Raw genomic sequence first — 24876 nt, 5'->3', positions numbered from 1 at the left:
CACAGAGGAAGCTTCAGGTAAAAGTGGTTCCCAGGGATTGGCAAAGCAAAGTCTAGGGGACACAGTGTCACTGAGCTGGTGCCTCCCTTCATGACATGTCAAGACGCAGCTCCCACCTCAGTTTTGATGCACAAGGCCAACATTTCTCAAGATAAAATCTGTACAACCAACAGATATTCTGGTATAAATGCCCTGGAGATACACTGACATTTCAAAGGTAGCACAGATGCCCTGAGGCTCCACTGATATGTCAAAGATTTTCAGAAAAGTTTTGCAAATCCAAGACTCAGTGGACTTCAAAGATAACCCCCAACTCCAAAAATTTAAAAGGAAACAAGCCTCAATTCACTTACATTTTTGCTTCTTCTCTTGTTGCATATGTGACATTAACAACGGCAGTTTCTGTGTCTGTGTTGACTAGGAAAGAAGCAAAAACTACATTGTCACAGAAAAAAAGCTGTCACCCTCTGGACCTTAGTTAGTAAAATTAACTTTACAGAAAAATGCACAAAAAAACTCATCAGCCTAACTCTATAGTTTTTAGAATCTTTATCTTTATTAATGAGCATTCATAGTATGACAATATGTATATACTCAAAGTTGTATTTTCACTCATTTTATAAACACTTTTGCATGTGTATATGTACACAGTCTTATTTTTCATTTTTAATGTCTACATAAAATTGCAGTAAGTAAATGTGCCATGATTTTTGCCTGACTGTTCCTCAATTATTGACAAATGGATTGTTCCCAGTATTTGGGAACAACTAAATAGTGCTGCTAAAAATAATTTGATTTGTGATCTTCTTAATTAATTTAGGCTAAAATCACAGCAGAAAATTGGGTAAAAGAACATAATGCCTTTTAATGCCTATTTTCAGATTACTCTCCTACCAGTTTGTATCAATTTATTGCCCCACTATCAATGTATGAGTTTGTTATGATTTGCATTTATTTTTAAATAACTGGATACATATAAAATAATAAAGTATTTTAATACTTCATTCATTGATAAGACTGAACTATTACTATTTTTGTTTCCCTTTGACTATGTGAGTCAAACCAAGTAACTGTGTACAATAAATAAAGAAAATTGACAATTCCAAATCTGGCTGAAGAAGAGAAACACATAAATTATACAAGTGGCTACTAATGGATCACTCTTGGGAGTTGGCTTCTCTCAGTTCATATTTGCTCTTCTTCCAAAGTCAGAGTTAAAAATAATTTCAAAAGGCAAGATAAAACTTTCTCAGTCCAGCCAGTAAACTTAAACAAAAATATTGGTTTTTCCAAAACAAGTAGACATAACTAAATTAAATCTTCCCTTTGAAACATTTAAGCTTATTGGGAGACTTGAGTTAACAGCATTAAGTTAACAATAATTAGAGAAAATCATAATAAAGTTGCTTTTCAAAGTAATAATGAAACCCTATAGTGTAGGGATTTTTAAATCTTGAGTCCATGCTTGAGAGCTTAAGAAATTCTGTAAGTTCACCTACCCCTCAAAGATTCAAACCTATGGACATATGAATTTTTCTAGTTTATAATTTCCTTTAGGAGTCTCAAAATGGTTAAAGAAAATACAGTTGATCTATTAACTTCAAAGTAGCTGCAGCCTTTACAGGGAGGGGATACACAATTCTTACTGCTGCCAAGATTCACATGTCATAAATGCTGAGCCCAGTCCTGGCCTCTGCCCAGGAATGTTTGTATAGCTCTCTAATTCACACTTACCCAAAGGAGTCCTCACAGAGCAAAACGGGACAAGTAGCTTGTAATCGTCCTCTCAGTGCTAACACACAGTATGTACAGAGCTTTCCTATTGCTGCTTTCTAGTGCTACAGATGAGGATGCATATTCCCAGAAAGGCAGACAGGGTGGGGTTTGAACCTCCTGAATAAAGCTAGCCACAAGGATTGTCAGGTTTTCAGATTTTGTTCTCACTTGTTAGGCAGATTCTCATTTCTTCAAAGACATTTGTCTTCTGGAAATCAGACAGTTTTGTGATTCTGGAAAGAACTGAGCTCCATTCAAATAATTTATTTCAGTGGACATGAAAGCTCTATAGAGTTTCCTAAAACTCTACTGAAAATGTTTTCATGCTGAATCAGGAATCACCAATGAAACAGAACAAAAGCCCAATGCATCTCTCCTGTAGTTGTGAAGCAGCTGGAAACTGGCTGGTCTCCAGGTCACAGGTGTCTAAGGAGCTGTAACCTGCCCCAGGGACCCGGAATATTTCTTCCTTTCATGACATTGTCCTGAATTTATAACATGGTCTTAGCTAGTAACCTCACAGGTTCATGTCTATAAGACCATCTTGCCTACTACATATCCAATCCTTATTAGAATGTCTTCTTTTCCATGTTGAGAGAAATAACAAGAAATAGAAATAAAATCCTTGTAAATTATGTCTTCTTTCTGGGCTGTTTCCCTTCACCTTTGGGCATGGGCTGTCAGCAGCATGAAACTGAGTATTTTTAATATTCATGGAGCTGAGACTATCTGAATAATCATGGCTTTAAAATGACCATTTTAATTATACTGGCAGATAAAGCATATTAAATATGAAAAAAGCGTTCTCTGATTTTTCCTAAGTGAACCTTAACAATCCCTTGAGATTATATATTGACTACATTGTCTATGAATATTTTCCAATTCTCTTTGGGTGCCACAACTGTTTGGTGATACAGAAAGGGTAGAAATTATTCTCATTTTACACATGTGGATTGTGTAGATAAGTGACTTTTCTAGGGGCTCACAGTCAGTAAATGACTAAATTCACATTCTGCTTTTTAGGCCAACACAAAAATAATCTTTATTACATGGTACTGCCTGTCATATCAGGAGCTTGGGTTATACTTTTCTTGGACTTTTAAAGAGCTACATAAGATACCAGCTTTTTTAAAAAAAGGTACCTTCTTTTTTTCTTTTTAAAATCACAGCATTTCATGTTTTTGAAGATATTGAGAGCAGCAGGAAGAAGAGTATGTATATTTTTTCTGGACATTTACAACACTGTTCCTAAAACAGTGGCTCTCAAACTTGCATACAAACAAAAATCACTTGGGAGCGCTTGTTTAAGGTACAGATTCTTGCTCCAAAGTCTTACTTTGCAGGTCTGCAGTGAGTCCTGCATTTTCACAAGCACTGCAGGGGACACTGGTGCAGGAGTCCTACTCCTTGAGAAACACTCAGTCCAAGACATGAGGGATCTGTTGTTCTTAGCAAGAAGAGGAAACTTCAACAGTGTAAAATCAATTACTTCCAAGTGAATGAAGCTTACCCCAGCCTGACAGCATTTGTCTAGTGATTGAGCACATTACACAATATAAAAGAAACAGCCTGAAAATCATACTCCTTGAAAAAATAAATTATATAGATGTGGATAGACAGAAAGATTTCAATATCTCTCGTACAGAGAGGAAGCTTGTTTCAAAGGAACATGAACTTATTTCTCCCTGGATCTGACCCAGCCTATATGAAATAACAGATAAGCCCCCTCAAAATCCAATTGGCTAATTTCCTCACTTATTACCTTGTTCCACATTCTCTACTGTCCCATACTGAGCCAAAAGTCCATCCAACACCTGAAAAAGAATTTTCAATATCAGAATGAGAAGATCAATCATACTCATGAAAAAATGGTACAATGATAGCCCCCAGTAAGTGAATTAAAGCAGAACAAGGAGAGTTCCAGCAATAATCTAGTTAAGTTGATATTTCAGGTCTTCCATAAAAAGTTATAACTGAATACATGGGACTTTCATTTGCTTATTGGCTCTCAAGTAATCTGTTCACCAAGATAACACAGCACAATCAGTCTTAATAATTGTAAACAATCACATTCATCATGATTCTGCTCTTCATTCACCATTTACTGCTCTTGAAATGAAAAGCAGAATAAGGTACAAAGTTCACTTTTCTTTCCTGGAAGACTTAACCCTTCTTCCTTCTATTTTTCTCTAAGGAACTCCTTATTTTATAAAGCAATAGGATATGTATGCTTGAAATTTTTCATAAAAAAAGTGATTTTTAAGTAATAAAAATGTTAGACAAAACATTGTTTCCTTTAAGGCAGTACTGATTTTGTTTGGGTTGGGGAACAAAGCATTCGGTGGTTGTTTTTAAATAATGCAGTAAGGTCCCTCCTCATATTCTACTTTTATTTTGAGGTAGCAATCTTATAAGAAATTTTGCAACTCTGAAAATATCTTAACTGTTACTCAAAGCAATTAATTCAAAATAAACAAAAAGCCTGCTAAAACTGATGACGAACCTTTTATTTGTATTGGGTTTCCAGTGATTTGATTTTCTTTAAAATCATAGTTTGGAAAGGTAAAAATCTTTTACGAACTCATGATATAAAAGTCACAAACCAGCTACACATTTTGTTTCACAGTTCATTTGCTTGGTGGCTGTGAAGGTAGACATGAGAGCTCAAAGTGCCCATCTTGCATGATGAAAGTGACAAATGTGACCCCATGTGCATGACAGATTATGTGCATTAGGGTACTGAAAAGAGAGGAAACAGGACCCAGAGACCTTGTGGGAAAAGTCTGAGAACTGCCGATTCCTAAATGTGAAAGGGGGAGAAAATGTCCTTTTAATCATTAAAAAGTTAAGGTGAGGAAACAGAGCAGGAAGATGATAAATACGGAAGTGACACTGGCTTACCTCCCACTGCAGGTGAGGAGGGATGTTTCGAATCTGAATTTTCCTGCTCCTGTAAAAATACAAACAGACTATAACTCCTCAGGACACAAATTTCAGCAAATAATAAAAACAGGGTTAAGATCTTAATTTGAGTTCACTTCTTACTGTGGTTACTGAGGCATCAACAAGAGATTCTCACTGAATCAGGAGCATCATATTTTAAAGTTTTCAGTTACTTTGGAAAAAATAAAAAACAAATCCAAGAAGTCCAAACTAGCTAGAGAAACAGTTTAAATGCAGACTTGCCTTTTCAATTTCCTACCAAAGGAAGGAAATCCTGCTAGTCTGAGAACTTCTAGTGATTTAGATCATTTCTTCTTCTTACTTAGGCATTATATTTAGATAGAAAACAAGACTACAAATATGAGGATAAGAATTTTCCTATCTTTTGAGATCACATTAGATCCTGGAAAGAAAACACGAGTCAGTATTTAAATATTAGAGAGGACATTTTAATGGGAAGACTTGACATTGAAATCTCATGAATATCCATTCTGGGGAATTGCAAGAGAAGGCATGTGGTGTAAAAAGTGTACAACATGTACCCCCGTTATTTTTTCTTTCCTTCTGGTGTTAGAGGTACCAAATAGTGGCTATACACAGCTTCATGCTTCTTCATGGCTTTCATTTGGACATTAGCCCCAGAAAGAAATGTTGTAATTCATGCAGGTAGAAAAAAGGAGAGAGACAGAGAGGCACACAGAAGAGGAAACAGGAAAACAATGAAGTAAATGAAGGGCTCCAGTTTTCTCCAGTCATTTTTTACTGACTGTAAGGGAGCCACCCCTCTGTTCTAGATCCTATATACTTCTGTCTTATCTTGTTTTTAAAAATGAGAATGTATTCATGCTTTATCAGGGCTGCTTAAGTGATTATGCAAGCCAATCTACAGAACCTCTGTATCAGGATAAGAAGGAGGAAAAAGAACCAAGAACTATCTTCTATCTCTTTACTATGAAGCCTCTTTTCTGGCACTGCCTTTGGCAATAGTTCATAATAAAACTGCTGACACCATCCCACATAGTGGCTATATAGAATGCTCCACATAAGATGTCACAAGCTGATTTACAGAAAAGGCATGAGTATTTGCAAGAAAATTGATATTTCTAAAGAAAAATGTTTTTGTTATCTCCAAATACAAACACTGACTCCAACTTCTAACCAAGCATTTACTGGTAGAAATCCTGTTGGAAGAAACTCATGCAAGAACACAAAGAGATGTGAATAACAATCCCAACATTTAAATATCCACCACTAGGGAGAATGCAAACAATCTAAATATCCACCACTAGGGAGAATGGTAAGCAAACTATAGTACAGCCACAATATAGAACATTATATATCTGTTAAAAAGAATGAATTAGATGTATGTGTGCAGTCAGAGGGAACTCTCAAAGGCATGCTGTTACAGGAAGAGGCCTAATTATAGATTAGATTGAAACTGTTTTTTAAGAGCACAAAACAAAACTATATGTTATTCAACATGTGTACCTGTAAATGCATAGAAAAAGGTAGCTGCATGCAGTCTGGTTGGTGAAAGGGGTCATACACTTTTTAATTTTAGCTGACATAGTCTTGTTTGCTTTTTTAAAAAGAGAATATATTCATGTCTTACCTGCATTAAAAAATTAACAAAACTCCTACTAGGGCTGCTTTAATGAATATACTATATTTACTTTTTAAAAGTATTTTAAGTAGAACCTACTAAGTTAAAAAAAGAACAAAAAACAAACACCTCACTTTTTTCTACAATTAGTTTAGACATTCTTGAAGTTTTCCTTAACAGAATATTAATCTATTTAGCAAACTCTGTTCCTAATCCATAAATAGTCAAACTCTGCCCAGTCCAGATTATCCCAAATCCTTATTAAATGGGTCTAAAACCATGATGTTTCCCTGTAATATCTCATATAAAGAATGCACATCAGGCAATCAATTTAGTAACCAGAATGGTCATCAAGCAGGATTCTAGGAGAAATAATCTCTAAAAAGCTAGTGTGTAACAGCTCTAATCTGAGATCAGGATGGAAAGGAAGGAAAAGAACCAGGAACTTAAAAAGGGAAATGGAGATCATGAGAGAAGAATCAATTAAACTGGACCTTAGGTCATTTGGGAGAGTATCCTGAGAGATGATCTTTGGGATCAGGAGTGATAGGGATCTGTGAGGTCTGCTAACTTCCACGGCATCATCTGGACACTATGCCTTCTTGTCCGGGTATCCAGGATGCCCATCTGCTTCTCCCATGTTAGGGACTTCTGTGTGCCCCTCAAACCCCAGCTCAAACCTACAGGATACCTCCTGGAAGAATTTAGCTTTATAACAGCTCACTGTTTACTGTAATTACTTATTTGCTGACATTATCCCCCCTCTAGCTGGTGTTTTCAAGGACAGGCTCCTTGTTCACTAGTCTCATGTTCAGCACAGGGCCAAGCACCTAGCAGAAAAAGGAGAACAGGGAGCCCCAAAGACTGGCAAAAGCACTACGGTTGTTGGCTGTAGTCCGTTAATGTTGCAGACCCTGTGACCCCACCCAGGAAGGTGAATGGTCTGTTTCTCCTTTGCAAGGTAGTCAAGAGTAGGGAAGGGTTCTTTTTCCTCGTTCTTTTAAAAAAGACACCCAGAGAGGCGCAGCCAAGATGGCGGCATGAGTAGAGCAGCAGAAATCTCCTCCCCAAACCACATATATTTTTGAAAATACAACAAATACAACTCTTCCTAAAAGAGAGACCAGAACACACAGGACAACGGCTAGACTACATCCACACCTGTGAGAACCAAGTGCCTCACGAAGGGGGTAAGATACGAGCCGCGGCCTGGTGGGACCCGAGTGCCCCTCACCCCAGCTCCCGGCAGGAGGAGAGGAGTCAGAGCAGGGAGGGAGAGGGAGCCCAGGACTGCTCAACACCCAGCCCCAGCCATCCGCACCAGAGCACAGACACAGTGCATGCATGGGGTGCTGGAAACTAGGGAAACAGGACAGTAAGACCTGTGAGCGGGTCCCCGCGGACAGCACCCTGGGGACAAAGAAAAGCAAGTGCTTTTTGAAAGCCTTAAAGGGACAGGGACCCCACAGCTGGACGGAAGCATCCCGGGACACTTAGCCCAGCAGCTGGGAATCCCGGGGAACTCTGGGCACCCTAACCCCCTAGGCAGCAGCGCAGCTCAGAGGCCCCTCATGGAGATAAACAGCCTCCCAGCTATTTCCCCTCCAATATGGCTCCGCCATATTGCAGAAGTGGCCTGAGGCAGGCCACGCCCACAGTAACCGCGGAGCTAAACTTCATAGTGGCCAGGCAAGAATCAAAAGCCCCGTCTGAGCGCAGCTTTCCAGCACAGGCTGCTAGAGGTCACCGTTCTCCTAGAAGAGGAAAGCCACAAACCAGCAAGAAGGGACGTTCTCCCAGACGTCACACTCGGCAGCTCTGCAAACTATCTCTATCGCCATGAAAAGGCAGAAGAATTTGATACAGACCAAAATCACAACCCCAGAGAAGGACATAGACCTAACCAGTCTTCCTGAAAAAGAACTCAAAATAAAGGTCATAACCATGCTGATGGAGCTGCAGAGAAGTATACAAGAGCTAAGGAATGACGTCCAGAAGCAGAGTACAGAAATGAAACAATCTTGGAAGAATTTATAAGCAGAATGATAAGATGCAAGAGGCCATTGATGGAATAGAAACTAGAGAACAGGAATGCATAGAAGCTGATGCAGAGAGAGATAAAAGGATCTCCAGGAATAAAACAATATTAAGAGAACTGTGTGACCAATCCAAAAGGAACAATATCCGCATTATAGGGGTACCAGAAGAAGAAGAGAGAGAAAAAGGGATAGAAAGTGTCCTTGAAGAAATAATTTCTGAGAACTTCCCCAAAATGGGGGAGGAAATACTTGCTCAGACTATGGAAGCACACAGAACTTCCAACAGAAGGGACCCAAAGAGGACAACACCAAGACACATAATAATTAAAATGGCAAAGATCAAGGACAAGGACAGAGTAATAAAGGCAGCCAGAGAGAGAAAAAAGGTCACCTACAAAGGAAAACCCGTCAGGCTAACATCAGACTTCTCAACAGAAACCTTACAGGCCAGAAGAGAATGGCATGATGACACAGAAGAGCCTTAAACCAAGGATACTGTATCCAGCACGATTATCATTTAAATATGAAGGAGGGATTAAAAAATTCCCAGACAAGCAAAAGTTGAGGGAATTTGCCTCCCAAAAACCACCTTACAGGGTATTTTAGAGGGACTGCTCTAGATGGGAGCACTCCTAAAAAGAGCACAGAACAAAACGCCCAACATATGAAGAATGGAGGAGAAGGAATAAGAAGGGAGAGAAATAATCATCAGACTGTGTTTATAATAGCTCAATAAGCGAGTTAAGTTAGACAGTAAGGTAGTAAAGAAGCTAGCCTTGAACCTTTGGTGACCACGAATCTAAAGCCTGCAATGGCAATAAGAATATATGTTTCAATAATCACCCTAAATGTAGATGGACTTAATGAACCAATCAAAAGACACAGAGTAATAGAATGAATAAAAAAGCAAGACCCATCTATATGTTGCTTACAAGAGACTCACCTCAAACCCAAAGACATGCACAGATGAAAATTCAAGGGATTGGAAAAGATATTTCATGCAAACAACAGGGAGAAAAAAGTAGGTGTTACAATACTAGTATCAGACAAAGTAGACTTCAAAACAAGAAAGTAACGAGAGATAAAGAAGGACATTACATAATGATGAAGGGCTCAGTTCAACAAGAGGATATAACCATTATAAACATATATGCACCCAATACAGGAGCACCAACATATGTGAAACAAATACTAACAGAATTAAAGGAGGAAATAGAATGCAATGCATTCATTTTGGGAGACTTTAACACACCACTCACTCTAAAGGACAGATCCACCAAACAGAAAATAAGTAAGGACACAGAGGCACTGAACAACACACTAGAACAGATGGACCAAATAGACATCTATAGAACTCTACATCCAAAAGCAACAGGATACACATTCTTCTCAAGTGCACATGGAACATTCTCCAGAAGAGACCACATAATTGGCCACAAAAAGAGCCTCAGTAAATTCTAAAAGATTGAAATCCTACCAACCAACTTTTCAGACCACAAAGGTATAAAACTAGAAATAAATTGTACAAAGAAAGCAAAAAGGCTCACAAACACATGGAGGCTTAACAACATGCTCCTAAATAATCAATGGATCAATGCCCAAATTAAAATGGAGATCCAGCAATATATGGAAACAAGTGACAACAACAACACAAAGCCCCAACTTCTGTGGGACGCAGCAAAAGCAGTCTTAAGAGGAAAGTATATAGCAATCCAGGCATATTTAAAGAAGGAAGAACAATCCCAAATGAATAGTCTAATATCATAATTATTGAAATTGGAAAAAGAAGAACAAATGAGGCCTAAGGTCAGCAGATGAAGGGACATAATAAAGATCAGAGAAGAAATAAATAAAATTGAGAAGAATAAAACAATAAAAAAAAATCAATGAAACCAACAGCTGGTTCTTCGAGAAAATAAACAAAATAGATAAGCCTCTAGACAGACTTATTAAGAGAAAAAGAGAGTCAACACACATCAACAGAATGAGAAATGAGAAGGGAAAAATCACGACGGACCCCACAGAATATAAAGAATTATTAGAGAATACTATGAAAACCTATATGCTAGTAAGCTGAAAAACCTAGGAGAAATGGACAACTTCCTAGAAAAACATAACCTTCCATGACTGACCCAGAAACAGAAAATCTAAACAGACTAATTACTAGCAATGAAATTGAAGCGGTAATCAAAAAACTACCCAGGAACAAAACCCCCAGGCCAGATGGATTTACCTAGGAATTTTATCAGACATAGAGAAGACATAATACCCATTCTCCTTAAAGTTTTCCAAAAAATAGAAGAGGAGGGAATACTCCCAAACTCATTCGATGAAGCCAACATCACCCTAATACCAAAACCAGGCAAAGACCCCACCAAAAAAGAAAACTACAGACCAATATCCCTGATGAACGTAGATGCAAAAATACTCAACAAAATATTAGCAAACCAAATTCAAAAATACATCCACCAGATCATACACCATGACCAAGTGGGATTCATCCCAGGGATGCAAGGATGGTACAACATTTGAAAATCCATCAACATCATCCACCACATCAACAAAAAGGACAAAAACCACATGATCATCTCCACAGATGCTGAAAAAGCATTTGACAAAACTCAACATCCATGCATGATAAAAACTCTCAACAAAATGGGCATAGAGGGCAAGTACCTCAACATAATAAAGGCCAAATATGAAAAACCCACAGCTAATATCATACTGAACAGTGAGAGGCTGAAAGCTTTTCCTCAGATAGGGAACAAGACAGGGATGCCCACTCTCCTCACTATTATTCAACATAGTACTGGAGGTCCTAGCCACAGCAATTAGACAAAACAAAGAAATACAAGGAATCCAGGTCGGTAAAGAAGAAGTCAAACTGTCACTATTTGCAGATGACATGACATTGTACATAAAAAACCCTAAAGACACCACTCCAAAACTACTAGAACTAATATTGGAATTCAGCAAAGTTGCAGGATATAAAATTAACACACAGAAATCTGTGGCTTTCCTATACACTAACAATGAAACAATTCCATTCGCAATAGCATCAAAAAGAATAAAATACTTAGGAATAAACCTAACCAAAGAAGTGAAAGACCTACACCCTGAAAACTACAAGACACTCTTAAGAGAAATTAAAGAGGACACTAACAAATGGAAACCCATTCCATGCTCCTGGCTAGGAAGAATTAATATCATCAAAATGGCCATCCTGCCCAAAGCAATATACAGATTCGATGCAATCCCTATCAAATTACCAACAGCATTCTTCAATGAACTGGAACAAATAGTTCAAAAATTCATATGGAACTGCCAAAGACCCCGAATAGCCAAAGCAATCCTGAGAAGGAAGAATAAAGAAGGGAAGATCTCAAGCTCTACTACAAAGCCATAGCAATCAAGACAATTTGGTACTGGCACAAGAACAGAGCCACAGACCAGTGGAACAGATTAGAAACTCCAGAAATTAACCCAAACATATATGGTCAATTAATATACGATAAAGGAGCCATGGACGTACAATGGGGAAATGACACTCTTCAACAGATGGTGCTGGCAAAACTGGACAGCTACATGTAAGAGAATGAAACTGGATCACTGTCTAACCCCATACACAAAAGTGAATTCAAAATGGATCAAAGACCTGAATGTAAGTCATGAAATCATAAAACTCTTAGAAAAAAACATAGGCATAAATCTCATGGACATAAACATGAGTGACTTCTTCATGAACATATCTCCCCAGGCAAGGGAAACAAAAGCAAAAATGAACAAGTGTTACTATATCAAGCTAAAAAGCTTCTGTACAGCAAAGAGCACCATCAATAGAACAAAAAGGTATCCTACAGTAAGGGATAATATATTCATAAATGACAGATCCAATAAAGGTTTGACATCCAAAATATATAAAGAGCTCACGCACCTCAACAAAAGCAAATAATCCAATTAAAAAATGGGCAGAGGAGCTGAATTGACAGTTCTCTAAAGAAGAAATTCAGATGGCCAACAGACACATGAAAAGATGCTCCACATCGGTTGTCATCAGAGAAATGCAGATTTAAACCAGAATGAGATATCACCTCACACCAGTAAGGATGGTTACCATCCAAAAGACAAACAACAACAAATGTTGGCGAGGTTGTGGAGAAAGGGGAACCCTCCTACACTGCTGGTGGGAATGTAAATTAGTTCAACCATTGTGGAAAGCAGTATGGGGGTTCCTCAAAAAACTGAAAATAGAAATACCATTTGACCCAGGAATTCCACTTCTAGGAATTTACCCTAAGAATTCAGCACTCCAGTTTGAAACAGACAGATGCACCCCTATGCTTATCGCTGCACTATTTATAATAGCCAAGATACGGAAGCAACCTAAATATCCATCAGTAGATGAATGGACAAAGAAGATGTGGTACATATACACAATGGAAAATTACTCAGCCATAAGAAAAAAACAGATCCTACCACTCGCAACAACATGGATGGAGCTGGAGGGTATTATGCTCATTGAAATAAGCCAGGCGGAGAAAGACAAGTACCAAATGATTTCACTCATATGTGGAGTATAAGAACAAAGGAAAACTGAAGGAACAAAACAGCAGCAGAATCGCAGAACCCAAGAATGGACTAATAGTTACCAAAGGGAAAGGGACTGGGGAGGATGGTTGGGAAGGGAAGGATAAGGGCAGGGAAAAAGAAAGGAGGCATTACGATTAGCATGTATAATGTGGGGGGGTCACGGGGAGGGATGTGCAACACAGAGAAGACAAGTAGTGATTTTATAGCATCTTACTACGCTGATGGACAGTGACTGTGAAGGGGTATGTGGGGCGGACTTGGTGAAGGGGGGAGCCTAGTAAACATAATGTTCTTCATGTAATTGTAGATAAATGATATCAAAATAATAAATAAATAAATAAATAAATAAATAAATAAATAAATAAATAAATAAATAAATAGGCACCCAGTGTTTGGCTCAGTCTTGAACAAATATGAATCTTTCTTTCTGAAACCCATAAAAGTGTGCCCTGCGTTTAAAAAAATGCCTGTTACACAATAACTTAGGAAAGTGATTGGTTATAAGAAAACAACTCTTTGTTACTTAAAGAAAAGAAGAACATTCTCATGGTTCCTTTATTTTAAAAAAGAAATCAAGCTTCTCTAAGTGCACTTAAGGACATTTCTCATCCTCACTGCCCCAGAACTATTTCAGCAGTCTCCCAGTTGGTCTTTTTTCCTCCTGCACTTCCCTCCTCCCATCCAACCCACATCTGGCTACAGGTGACAGAGAAAACACAAATATGACTTCTGCCTTTTTTGAATCCCCCCCTGCTGTCACGCCCAGATCCCCATTCTCAGCCCTATCACTGCCCTGTCCCCACTGCTCTGTCTTTAAGCACTTTCACTGCAACAAACTGCTCAGACTGGGTGCACTTACCCCTTCAGCAAAAATAATGTTACATCTGTAGTGTGCATGAGTGCCAGGTCTGAGCCTTCAACACTCTCAGTCTGCTTTAAAAACAAGAGTAAGGAAGGCAGTAAGGACCATGATTTCATTCTTTTTCATCTTAATCGAAAGCAGATTAAGACCTACAGTCAAGTATAGGTTGCCCTTTAATATAGACACACAGGCTCTTGCCCCGTGGCGTTGGGATTCAGGAATTCAGTATTTCCCACCCTCAGATTCAGGTAAGCTAAGTGTTTTAGGTGAGAAAGGGCAAGAAGCTGAACCTCTATACCACTAGGAAAAGGGTAATCTAGCCCTGCAGCCATCTTGCTTAGCTAGGGAACTGGCTATTCTGATTCTATGTTCTGGTTAACTGGTGAATCTATACACATGTATAGACTATCCAATCTTAACTACAAAACAAATATACTTCAGTCACTTTCTTTGTTTCAAAATTATTAAGAACAACTGCCTCTATGGAATCAAAAATAAATGTATTAACAGTTGTCAGAAAATCAAGTGCTTTCAACAACAAAAAAAAACTACTGAAAAATGAAAAAGAGGTTTTGAGGTTTTTATTTTTCTCTTAGGGAGAAAAAAAACATGTGATCAGAGTAGTCTTTGTAAAATATTAGCAGTGTTACAGGCCAAATCATTAAAGGGTTAAATCAGATATTATTAGTGTGGTGACCTAGTACAAAGGGTTTGAGCCAGAAGAATTACAGTTTTGAACCCTGTAACTTCCCTTGCTCTATGAACTCATGTCCACAAAACCATAAATCCTAAGCAGCCCTAAAACACTCCTGCTTCCTGAGCACTTAGACAAGAGCTCATGAAGGTCCACCGCTTGAATGGGATGGAAAAGAAATCCGTGAACATGAAAAGCAATAGTCTGGAACTTTAGAACTCATTCACCTCTTATACCCCCTGAATGAGTCTAACTAGCTCATAAAAGGGCCTTGATTTTTTAAGAGTTGCTAACACAAGTTCAGATTTCCTTTCTGAGGAATACGTCAGGGATTCTTAATTGCTGTTGGAAGAAGTAGAAGGGGAAAAGAGAAAAGTCAATGGGATAATTAGATGATGATTGGACATTCATGAGAAGACAGGTCAGGCTGCTACTCCTGGGCAAGATGGTAAAGGAATTTCCTATTGGGTGGAGTACAGTGAGTAGAAGTTGAATTAAATGACCATTAAGTTTCATTCCAACTGGAGGAGTCTATGAGTCCTTTGGAAAGGGGTGTAGGAGTAAGGACAAAACCACCTCCTGTTAAATGCTTGAGTATAGGTTGAAACCACCATACACTGTCCTATGAAGTAGATATCCAGATTTCTCCAAACATCAATATTTTAGATCTTTAAAAAGAAAGTCAACATCAAAACTTTCTTTTTAATTAATATTCATATTTTCATTATTCATATTCAATTTTTAGCCAGTGGCACCTTTTGCTGGAATAGTTGTAAATAGCAGGACTATTTGAACTGAAGGGAGACTAAAACTTCTAACAACTATTTGGAGAAAGATTTAATATTTTTCCCTTGTCAAAACCTCTTTAGGAAACTAAATAAAACTAAAACTAAAACAAAAAACTGTGACATAGGAAAATTGTGACCACTTTTATCAAGGTTTCTGAACAATTCCCTACAGATAATGCCATTTTTCCCATTCACCATCCCCCTAAACTCATTTTGTGACAGGAAAGGAAAACAGTTTAGTTCTAGTTCCACTCCACTGAACACTCTCTTCTCCCCATCCTTCAAGTTATTTTATTTGATGAAGTTTAATAAAGTTTCAGAGGTACACCCAAAAAAACATTAATCACAGTGTTTTTAGCTAGAAACTTTCCTAAAACCACATTTACTGTTTATGTTAATTATAAGTACCTCATTTAAGCCTTATCACTCCCTTATGAACTGGGCATTGTTATACCCATTTTTGAGTTATGTAAACTGAGTTGATGAGTCCCTTGTCTGCATCTCATAGTTAGGGAGTGATATTTTTGACTTGTGGTCTTATCAGTTTCACTCCTTGAGCTTAAAATGTCAACCTGAAATAAATTTTAAAAAGAAAACAAAAAGACCCACAAACAAATGGAGGCTTTAACAACATGCTCCTAAATAATCAATGGATCAATGACCAAATTAAAACAGAGATCAAGTAAAATATGGAGACTAATGACACCAAAAGCATAAAGCCCCAACTTCTGTGGGACGCAGTGAAAGTAGTTCTAAGAGAAGAACATTCCCAAATGAATAGTCTAAAGTCACAATTATTGAAACTGGAAAAAGAAGAACAAATGAGGCCCAAAGTCACCAGAAGGAGGGACATAATAAAGATCAGAGAATAAATAAATAAAATTGAGAACAATAAAACAATAGAAAAATTAATGAAACCAAGAGCTGGTTCTTTGAAAACATAAACAAAATAGATAAGCCCCTAGCCAGACTTATTAAGAGAAAAAGAGAATCTACACACATCAACAGAATCAGAAATGAGAAAGGAAAAATAACAACAGACACCACAGAAATACAAAAAATTATTAGAGAATACTATGAAAATCTGTATGTTAACAAGCTGCAAAACCTAGAAGAAATAGACAACTTCCTAGAAAAATACCTTCCAATCCTGACCAAGGAAGAAACAGAAAATCTAAATAGACAAATTACCAGCAAAGAAATTGAATCGGTAATCAAAAAACTACCCAGGAACAAAACCCCTGGTCCAGATGGATTCACTGCTGAATTTTATCAGACATATAGAGAAGACATAATACCCAATCTTCTTAAAGTTTTCCAAAAAATAGAAGAGGAGGGAATACTTCCAAACTCATTCTATGAAGCCAGCATCACTCTAATACCAAAACCAGGCAAAGACCCCACCAAAAAAGAAAATTACAGACCAATATCCCTGAGGAACATAGATGCAAAAATACTCAACAAAATATTAGCAAACCAAATTCAAAAATACATCCACCGATCATACACCATGACCAAGTGGGATTCATCTCAGGGATGCAAGGATGGTATAACATTTGAAAATCCATCAACATCATCCACTACATCTCATGATCATTTCCATAGATGCTGAAAAAGCATTTGAAAAAATTCAACATCCATTCATGATAAAAACTCTCAACAAAATGGGTATACAGGGCAAGTACCTCAACATAATAAAGGTCATATACGACAAACCCACAGCCAACATCATACTTAACAGCGAGAAGCTGAAAGCTTTTCCTCTGAGATCGGGAACAAGACAGGGATGCCCACTCTTCCTACTGTTATTCAATATAGTACTGGAGGTCCTAGCCAAGGCAATCAGACAATACAAAGAAATACAAGGCATCCAGATTGGTAAAGAGGAAGTCAAACTGTCACTATCTGCAGATGACATGATATTGTACATAGAAAACCCTAAAGACTCCACACCAAAACTACTTAAACTAATATCTGCAAAGTTGCAGGATACAAAATTAATACACAGAAATCTGTTGCTTTCCTATACACTAACGACGAATTAACAGAAAGAGAAATCAGGAAAACAATTCCATTCACAACTGCATCAAAAAGAATAAAATACCTAGGAATAAACCTAACCAAGGAAGTGAAAGACCTATACCCTGAAAACTACAAGACAGTCTTAAGAGAAATTAAAGAGGACACTAACAAATGGAAACCCATCCCATGCTCCTGGCTAGGAAGAATTAATATTGTCAAAATGGCCATCCTGCCTAAAGCAATCTACAGATTCAATGCAATCCCTATCAAAATACCAACAACATTCTTCAACAAACTGGAACAAATAGTTTTAAAATTCATATGGAACCACCGAAGACCCGAATAGCTAAAGCAATCCTGAGAAGGAAGAATAAAGCAGGGGGCATCTTGCTTCCCAACTTCAAGCTCTACTACAAAGCCACAGTAATCAAGACAATTTGGTACTGACACAAGAACAGAGCCACAGACCAGTGGAACAGAATAGAGTCCAGATATTAACCCAAACATATACAGTCAATTAATATATGATAAAGGAGCCATGGATATACAATGGGGAAATGACAGCCTCTTCAACAGCTGGTGTTGGCAAAAGTGGACAGCTACATATAAGAGAATGAAACTGGATCATTGTCTAACCCCATACACAAAAGTAAATTCAAAATGGATCAAAGACCTGAATGTAAGTCATGAAACCATAAAACTCTTAGAAAAAAACATAGGCAAAAATCTCTTGGACATAAACATGAGTGACTTCTTCATGAACATAACTCCCCAGGCAAGGGAAACAAAAGCAAAAATGAACAAGTGGGACTATATCAAGCCGAAAAGCTTCTGTACAGCAAAGGATACCACCAATAGAATAAAAAGGCATCCTACAGTATGGGAGAATATATTCATAAATGACAGATCCGATAAAGGGTTGACATCCAAAATATATAAAGAGCTCACACACCTCAACAAACAAAAAGCAAATAATCCAATTAATAAATGGGCAGAGGAGTTGAACAGACAGTTCTCCAGAGAAGAAATTCCGATGGCTAACAGACACATGAAAAGATGCTCCACATCACTGGTCATCAGAGAAATACAAATTAAAACCACAATGAGATATCACCTCACACCAGTAAGGATGGCCACCATCCAAAAGACAAACAACAACAAATGTTGGCTAGGATGTGGAGAAAGGGGAACCCTCCTACACTGCTGGTGGGAATGTAAACTAGTTCATCCATTGTGGAAAGCAGTATGGAGGTTCTTCAAAAAGCTCAAAATAGAAATGCCATTTGACCCAGGAATTCCACTTCTAGGAATTTACCCTAAGAATGCAGCAGCCCAGTTAGAAAAAGACAGATGCACCCCTATGTTTATCGCAGCACTATTTACAATAGCCAAGAAATGGATGCAACCTAAGTGTCCATCAGTAGATGAATGGGTAAAGAAGATGTGGTACATATATACAATAGTAAATTATTCATCAAGAAGAAAACAAATCTTACCATTTGCAACAACATGGTTAGAGCTAGAGGGTATTATGCTCAGTGAAATAAGCCAGGCGGAGAAAGACAAGTATCAAATCACTTCACTCATCTGTGGAGTATAAGAACAAAGAAAGCACTGAAGGAACAAAACAACAGCAGAATAACAGAACCCAAGAATGGACTAACAGTTACCAAAGGGAAAGGGACTGGGGAGAATGGGTGGGAAGGGAGGGATAAGGTGGGGGAAAAAGAAAGGGGGCATTTCGATTAGCATGTATAGTGTGGGAGGGGGGCAATAGGGAGGGATGTGCAACAGAGAAGACACATAGTGATTCTACAGCATCTTACTACACTGATGGACAGCAACTGTGAAGGGGTATGTGGGGGGGACTTGGTAAGGGGGAGTCTAGTAAACATAATGTTCCTCATGTAATTGTAGATTAATGATACCAGAAAAAAAATCAACCTGGAATTATCAATTCACCAATAGAAAATTTACATTTCATGTATATATTTTGGCTCAATGAATTTTGGACAAGATATGCTCTTTCAGGAAAATGGGTCTTAGGAATGGATTTCCAGCTTTTCTGTCTCTGTCAACTTCATTGTAGACTATCTGATCAAAAACATCTCCTCTGGAAAGATCACTTTTAAAACTTCACCACAACTGCTTCCTCTTTGCTCCTCAAAAGAATTTAATAAAATTTGTGCTCTTGAGAGGGGGTAATAAAGGTATTACCCAGGGTCTCTTCCCAGGATCAGCTGATTCCTGCTTGACAGTCAGGCTCTCTTGGCCCCTGGCTGGGAGCTCTGCACGCTTGGGAAAGGCCAGGGGGAAGGACTGGGTCTGTAAGAAGTCACCTGCTTCACAGGTTTGCTGAGCATCATTGGCCCCTCCAGAGCTGTGGGGAGCCTGAGGAGGCAAGATAAAGTCTGAGAATCCTCCCCAAGAAATGAACTGCTGTATGGGAAAGGGAGTAAACCCCAGACCGGGAGACAATGTGTTCAAAGGCCAGGACATTCATCCGTGCCTGGGTACAAACATGCATTTGGATTCAGGAAGGTGAGATTTTAAGAGTTAAGACTCAACTTCTGCAAGCTCCAAATCTGCACACCAGCTTCAGCATTTCAAAATTGAAACAGTAATAACTTAAAGCATTTTTTTTCTGGTTTTTTATTCTGCTGTGATGAAGATTCCAGTTAATAAAACCAAACTGTATGTCTAGAGAAGCGATTATTTACTCTTTATAAGCCCCTCAAGTCATTATCTGTAATTAAGACTAACCAGGGTAAAAACAAATATTTACACATCATAATTTGAGCCCAGATATATCACATATATAAGCACAACACAAGTTATAATCTGAGTATGTAAATGTTTGCCTTGTGTGGTGCATGTTAAGTACAAAATCATCTTTGTAAAAGGGAACCACATACCTAGTCAATGACAACTGTGCATCCCTTCAGCACTTCACTTCATTTTCAAATAATTGCTTTCTTTAGTTCTCCAAAAAGCACTCAAATCTGCTCCCTCTTCCCTCTTTACTGTGTCTTTTTCATTTTTTTCCCCTCCTTAGCCCAAGCAGCGTGTGGAACAGAGCAGGTGCTCAGCAGTCAGCAAATTCACCGGGAGCATTTGTTGCTGACAACTGGCTTCTTTTTCCTGGCCCACTACATCCCATATTGTTTTCTAACTACAAGAACACATACTTACTGAAGACACTGATGGGTCTTCAACCAAGCCAATTCCTTTCACTCTAGTTTATGCTCCCCAGCTCAATTCAATAGGCTGCTTCCTGAAAAATGTAGGGGAAGACATTCCCTAACACAGCTGGCACTGCATACATTTCCTGTGATTAGATGTGGTGACTCATATGGAGGTGGTATTTTTTTTCTTAAGAGAAATAGTACAGTGGGTGCCTTGACTTACCAAAGAAACAGTTTCACAATTAACACAAAATTTCAAGCCAGAAGCTTTGAGTCCTCAATGTCTGGGAATGAGTGATAAACCAACAGCATTATATTTCTGAAAAGAAGGAACAATTCCCAGCAGTTATAAAAGACTTTGGTCTTATTATAGGCATGATGATGATAAAGGAAAATTAAATTCACCTCCAATATAGCCCTAAACCCCAATAAGCAGAGAAGGCAGAGAGAGTTGGCCAAACCACACACTCCTCCTCATGAAGGAACTCCTTCCCCTTGTTGTGCAAATCAAACAACAGTCACCATCTCACAGAGGAGTAACATCTCACCTGCCTGGAGAGCTGGGGTGGTGTGAACAATCAAACCACCACACCCAAGTGTTCCGTCTGGAGATGAAATATTGGACAGTTTATCTGATTTTGGAGAACAGGATGATTTTGAAGATTAAACTAAAAACCTTTCCAAATTCACTTAATAAATGTTCACTAACACCCATTATATGCGGAGCACTTCTTTTGGTTCCAGGGTACAGTAGTCCTTAGACTACTATAAACAAAACTACTACTAAGCTACTAAAACACAAGTGTCCTCATGCTGCTTACAATCTAGTTGGCAAGAAGAAAAAAAAATATTGATCTCAGCAACCCTTACTCTAATTTCAATTAAAAAAATGGCATGTACTTCAGAGTTGGTTCCTTGATCTAATTATATCTTCAAGGAAAAAGCCTCTCTCTCCTTTCTCCTAGCTCATATTTTTATGTTTTTGCTGGAAGTGAACGAAATTAGCCTTAAACACCTCTTTCTGCACAGTATCCTTACAATGTTATCGCGGCTAGTCACTAATAGCATCAGAGAGTCATGTGTCCAAGTGCGCGGGGAGGCTGGAGTTGCAGCGGGTTTACATCTGTGTACACCCACACTGCCACAGCGGGGTGGTGGAGAAGATTTCCTCCCCACCCAGGGCCTGTCCCAGACACTGAACCCTCTGAGGATTCCTCTGTTATATGAAGGGGTGCTCTGGAGTAAATAAAAAAGATCACAGGGGAAGTTATTTTCCAAAATTGGGAGAGAAGTCAGAAAAATAACTTCTCATACAACACCAATTTAAAAAAAATACAAGCACTTACAGGATGTAAAAAAAAAAAATCTCGTAAGGTACTGATGAAGAAAAAAAAGGAAAATGATTAACTCTTAAGAACTAATGCTACATGATTTGAATACAATGCAATTCTCTTTTCAAAACCTCCAATAGTCAGCTTTAAAAACAGATGACTGAATTAGGGGAAGATGGCATATAAATTACTCTTATTTTAAAAAGGATTCCTCATCTCATTGAGGATTCATCTTAAGATCACTTTTATATCAATTCTGAAATGAGGCAAATTAGTAGAGAGACAACTTAAAATATATAAATTTGAGTTACAACCAATTTTGAGAAACTAGACTTTTGCACAGAGAAATCTTTCCAGTAGTGCTGATGGAAACACAACATTCCTGAACTGTATCCTTCCCGAACTATGCTCATCCTATCCCTACCCCTGCACCCACAGCGTCTCACCTGGTGACATGTACACCTCAGTAAATCTGATGAATGAATGAATGAATGATTGAATGAATGTGCTTTGACAGGGTTAACAGCTCTGGCACTTAAACACATAATTCCTTCTAGCTGCTGATTCACTCATTCACTCTCTCTTCTGAGTTCCCTGACTAACAAAGACAGTAAACAGAGCCTGTCTCAGTTGGTTCCTGGCTTTTCATCACTTCCTCTCAAGCCAGCACCATTAGCTGGGCGGGCCCCAGCAGGACCCATCAAAGTGAAGTTGCACGTAAGAGTTAATATCTGACTTTAATAAAGCAGGTGGCCTTCGGAGGTCCTACAATCACAGCTTCAAATTCCTTTTCCTATGTCTACTCTCTCCCCTTATGCAGCCCTGGGTTGCCCCCAACTTCTAAGATCCTGTTCCTCTCTTTGCCTGGAACCTGGTCCTCAGCAGCATGACTGAGGGAACAGAGTTCAGCGATGCCCTTCCCTCACCTGTTCACAGAGTCCAAGTGCCCTTGATATTGTGATGAGCAACCACCCTCTCCTCTCAGTTGTCCCTCACCAAACTCCAGGGAATTAAGAGAAAGTTCTCAGTAAACTGCAGTGCACCCTACAAATGTGTGCATTAGGGTTATTTTGCTAGATGCACAGCACTCAAATTCCACTTGCATCTTTCATTTCAAGCCTTGATTCTGATGTGCTCAGGAGAGCTGGTCCTTGGTTCTCCTATGAAATGTGAATGAATCTGACTTCATCTGATGAGTCACAATCATGTAGTTAATTAATTAGAAGGCATTGAATAGAACCAGCAGTAAACCAGAAGACAAGCTATTGAAGTTATATAGAATCACCTGTGGATTCAGGAAAAAACCCATTTCAGATAATTTCAGAAGCTGAGAAGTACGACTGACAAACTGAGAGGTAATGCTTCTCCACTTAAGAGCACTCAATTGTGCTTAAGTGCGAGTACTCTTGTTCCTTGGAAAAAATTTGTATTATTCAAGCCTAGAAATGGGTAGAAATGCAAACGCTTTTATTTACTAATGTCTATAAGCAATGCAAAAGGCCTTGATTTCTTAGAGAAAATGATTTAAGAAAAAAAATTATTAAATATATTCCCTGGATTTTCTAGCTCAGTAATTCTTCTCACTCCTAATAAAACATTTTACTGTTACCAAAGGCTACCATTATTTCAGCACAACAGAGAAGCAGAGAGAGGTGTGCCCAGCCAGGAACTAAAAACCAGGGTTTGAATTCTGGTTCCATCTCGGACAAGATGTCAGAGAATTTGGGCCAGTCACTTAACCTCTTTGGTTAATGCCTCAGACACAAAGCAGAAAGACAAGGTGACAAACAAACAAAATCCTTTCCAAATCTAAGATCACTTCATTTTGGCAGCAAAACAAAACTGTCACAAAGAGAAGAAAAGAAACAGAAAGAAGAGGTATCTCGATGGACCTTAGGCTACAAATAGAAACTGAATTAAAAAAAAAATCTCACCAAATCTTACATTTTGTTTGGGTCACATTTTTTAACAACCCAATAGGTTAGATGACAGAGTCCACAGTATTTTATAATTTGATGGCTTACTTTTAATAAAAACATGGTAAATCTGCAGCTCTACTTGTAATACAATCCATTCCTACAGCCATAATTTTTCCCATTTCTTCCCTTTTCTCCCTTATTACAGAAAGCTTTACACTTACACTTTCACTACTGCCAGGGTTACTCTTGTACAATCTATGGTACCTGGATTTTGAAGGTATACTATTATTTCATGAAATCTACTATAAATTTAGGGTATGGCACAGCCAAGTGGAAGCTTGTCCATTTCCTATAGGTACAGAGGTCTTGGCGTGGGACTGTAAATGAGGAGACTAGAACTGTCTCCAAGATATTCCACTGATGTCATAAACCACCAGATCAAAGCTTATGTTTCCACTACACAGAAACAGAGCTCTGGCCCGTAACTCAGATGTTGGTTAATTAGTGGTATAGTGATACTGTACTTGCTTTTGCTACTTTAAACAGCTCTGTAAAGCCCATATTCATATTTTTAAAGCAACACACTTTAGTGGCAAGTGAGAAAAACTCAAGGCATAGTACATTTATTGGAAAAGCAGCAGTGCTCAGCTTGATTTAATGGGAACATCATTAGATAATTGTCCATGGCCCTTTCCAGCTCCAGGGGCTTAGCTAACAGGTGAGTAAGAGAGACTTCAAAGGCAGGGGAACAGAGGGTGGGAGGGTATGGTTAGACATCAGGATGAAAAGTGTTTATATTATGTGGAACTCTTCCTAGTGATTTTTATAAAGTGGTTCTGCAGATCTCAGCAAATCTGAACACTATATTTACCACTCAACTGGTTTCTTTAAAACAGATTTATTTTTCATAAATAAGTACTACAAATAGTCTTTGCACAAAGTTCAAAAGCTACCAAAGGGTACCGTAGAACAATTCTCCCTTCTACAGCTATCCTTCAGTCCTCTTGTTCCTAATACCAGTTTAAAAAAATAATAATTCCAGAGTATTCTATGTGTATGTGTGTGTGTGTGTGTGTGTGTGTGTGTGTGTGTGTGTGTGTGTATGTATATAAGGGTGTATATAT

At 38.4% G+C, this 24876-nt stretch overlaps 1 protein-coding gene across 5 annotated transcripts in view; it reads right to left on the bottom strand.

The window, feature by feature from the left end:
• The window catches only part of IGF2BP2 (insulin like growth factor 2 mRNA binding protein 2), a 178137-nt gene that overhangs the window by 48753 nt on the left and 104508 nt on the right, over nucleotides 1-24876 (bottom strand). For all 5 annotated transcript variants that reach the window (XM_037024253.2, XM_073231964.1, XM_037024254.2 and 2 more), the window contains exons 3-5: nucleotides 4678-4726; nucleotides 3539-3590; nucleotides 354-417 (exon numbers count right to left, since the gene is read on the bottom strand). In XM_037024253.2, the coding sequence (XP_036880148.1) occupies nucleotides 354-417; nucleotides 3539-3590; nucleotides 4678-4726 (165 nt within the window). The remainder of the gene's footprint in view (nucleotides 1-353; nucleotides 418-3538; nucleotides 3591-4677; nucleotides 4727-24876) is intronic.

This window comes from Manis javanica, chromosome 3, assembly GCF_040802235.1.
Source record: "Manis javanica isolate MJ-LG chromosome 3, MJ_LKY, whole genome shotgun sequence".
NCBI classification, from domain to species: Eukaryota; Metazoa; Chordata; class Mammalia; order Pholidota; family Manidae; genus Manis; species Manis javanica.
Note: the sequence above shows the minus strand (reverse complement) of the source record. Positions and strands in the feature narration are given on the sequence as shown.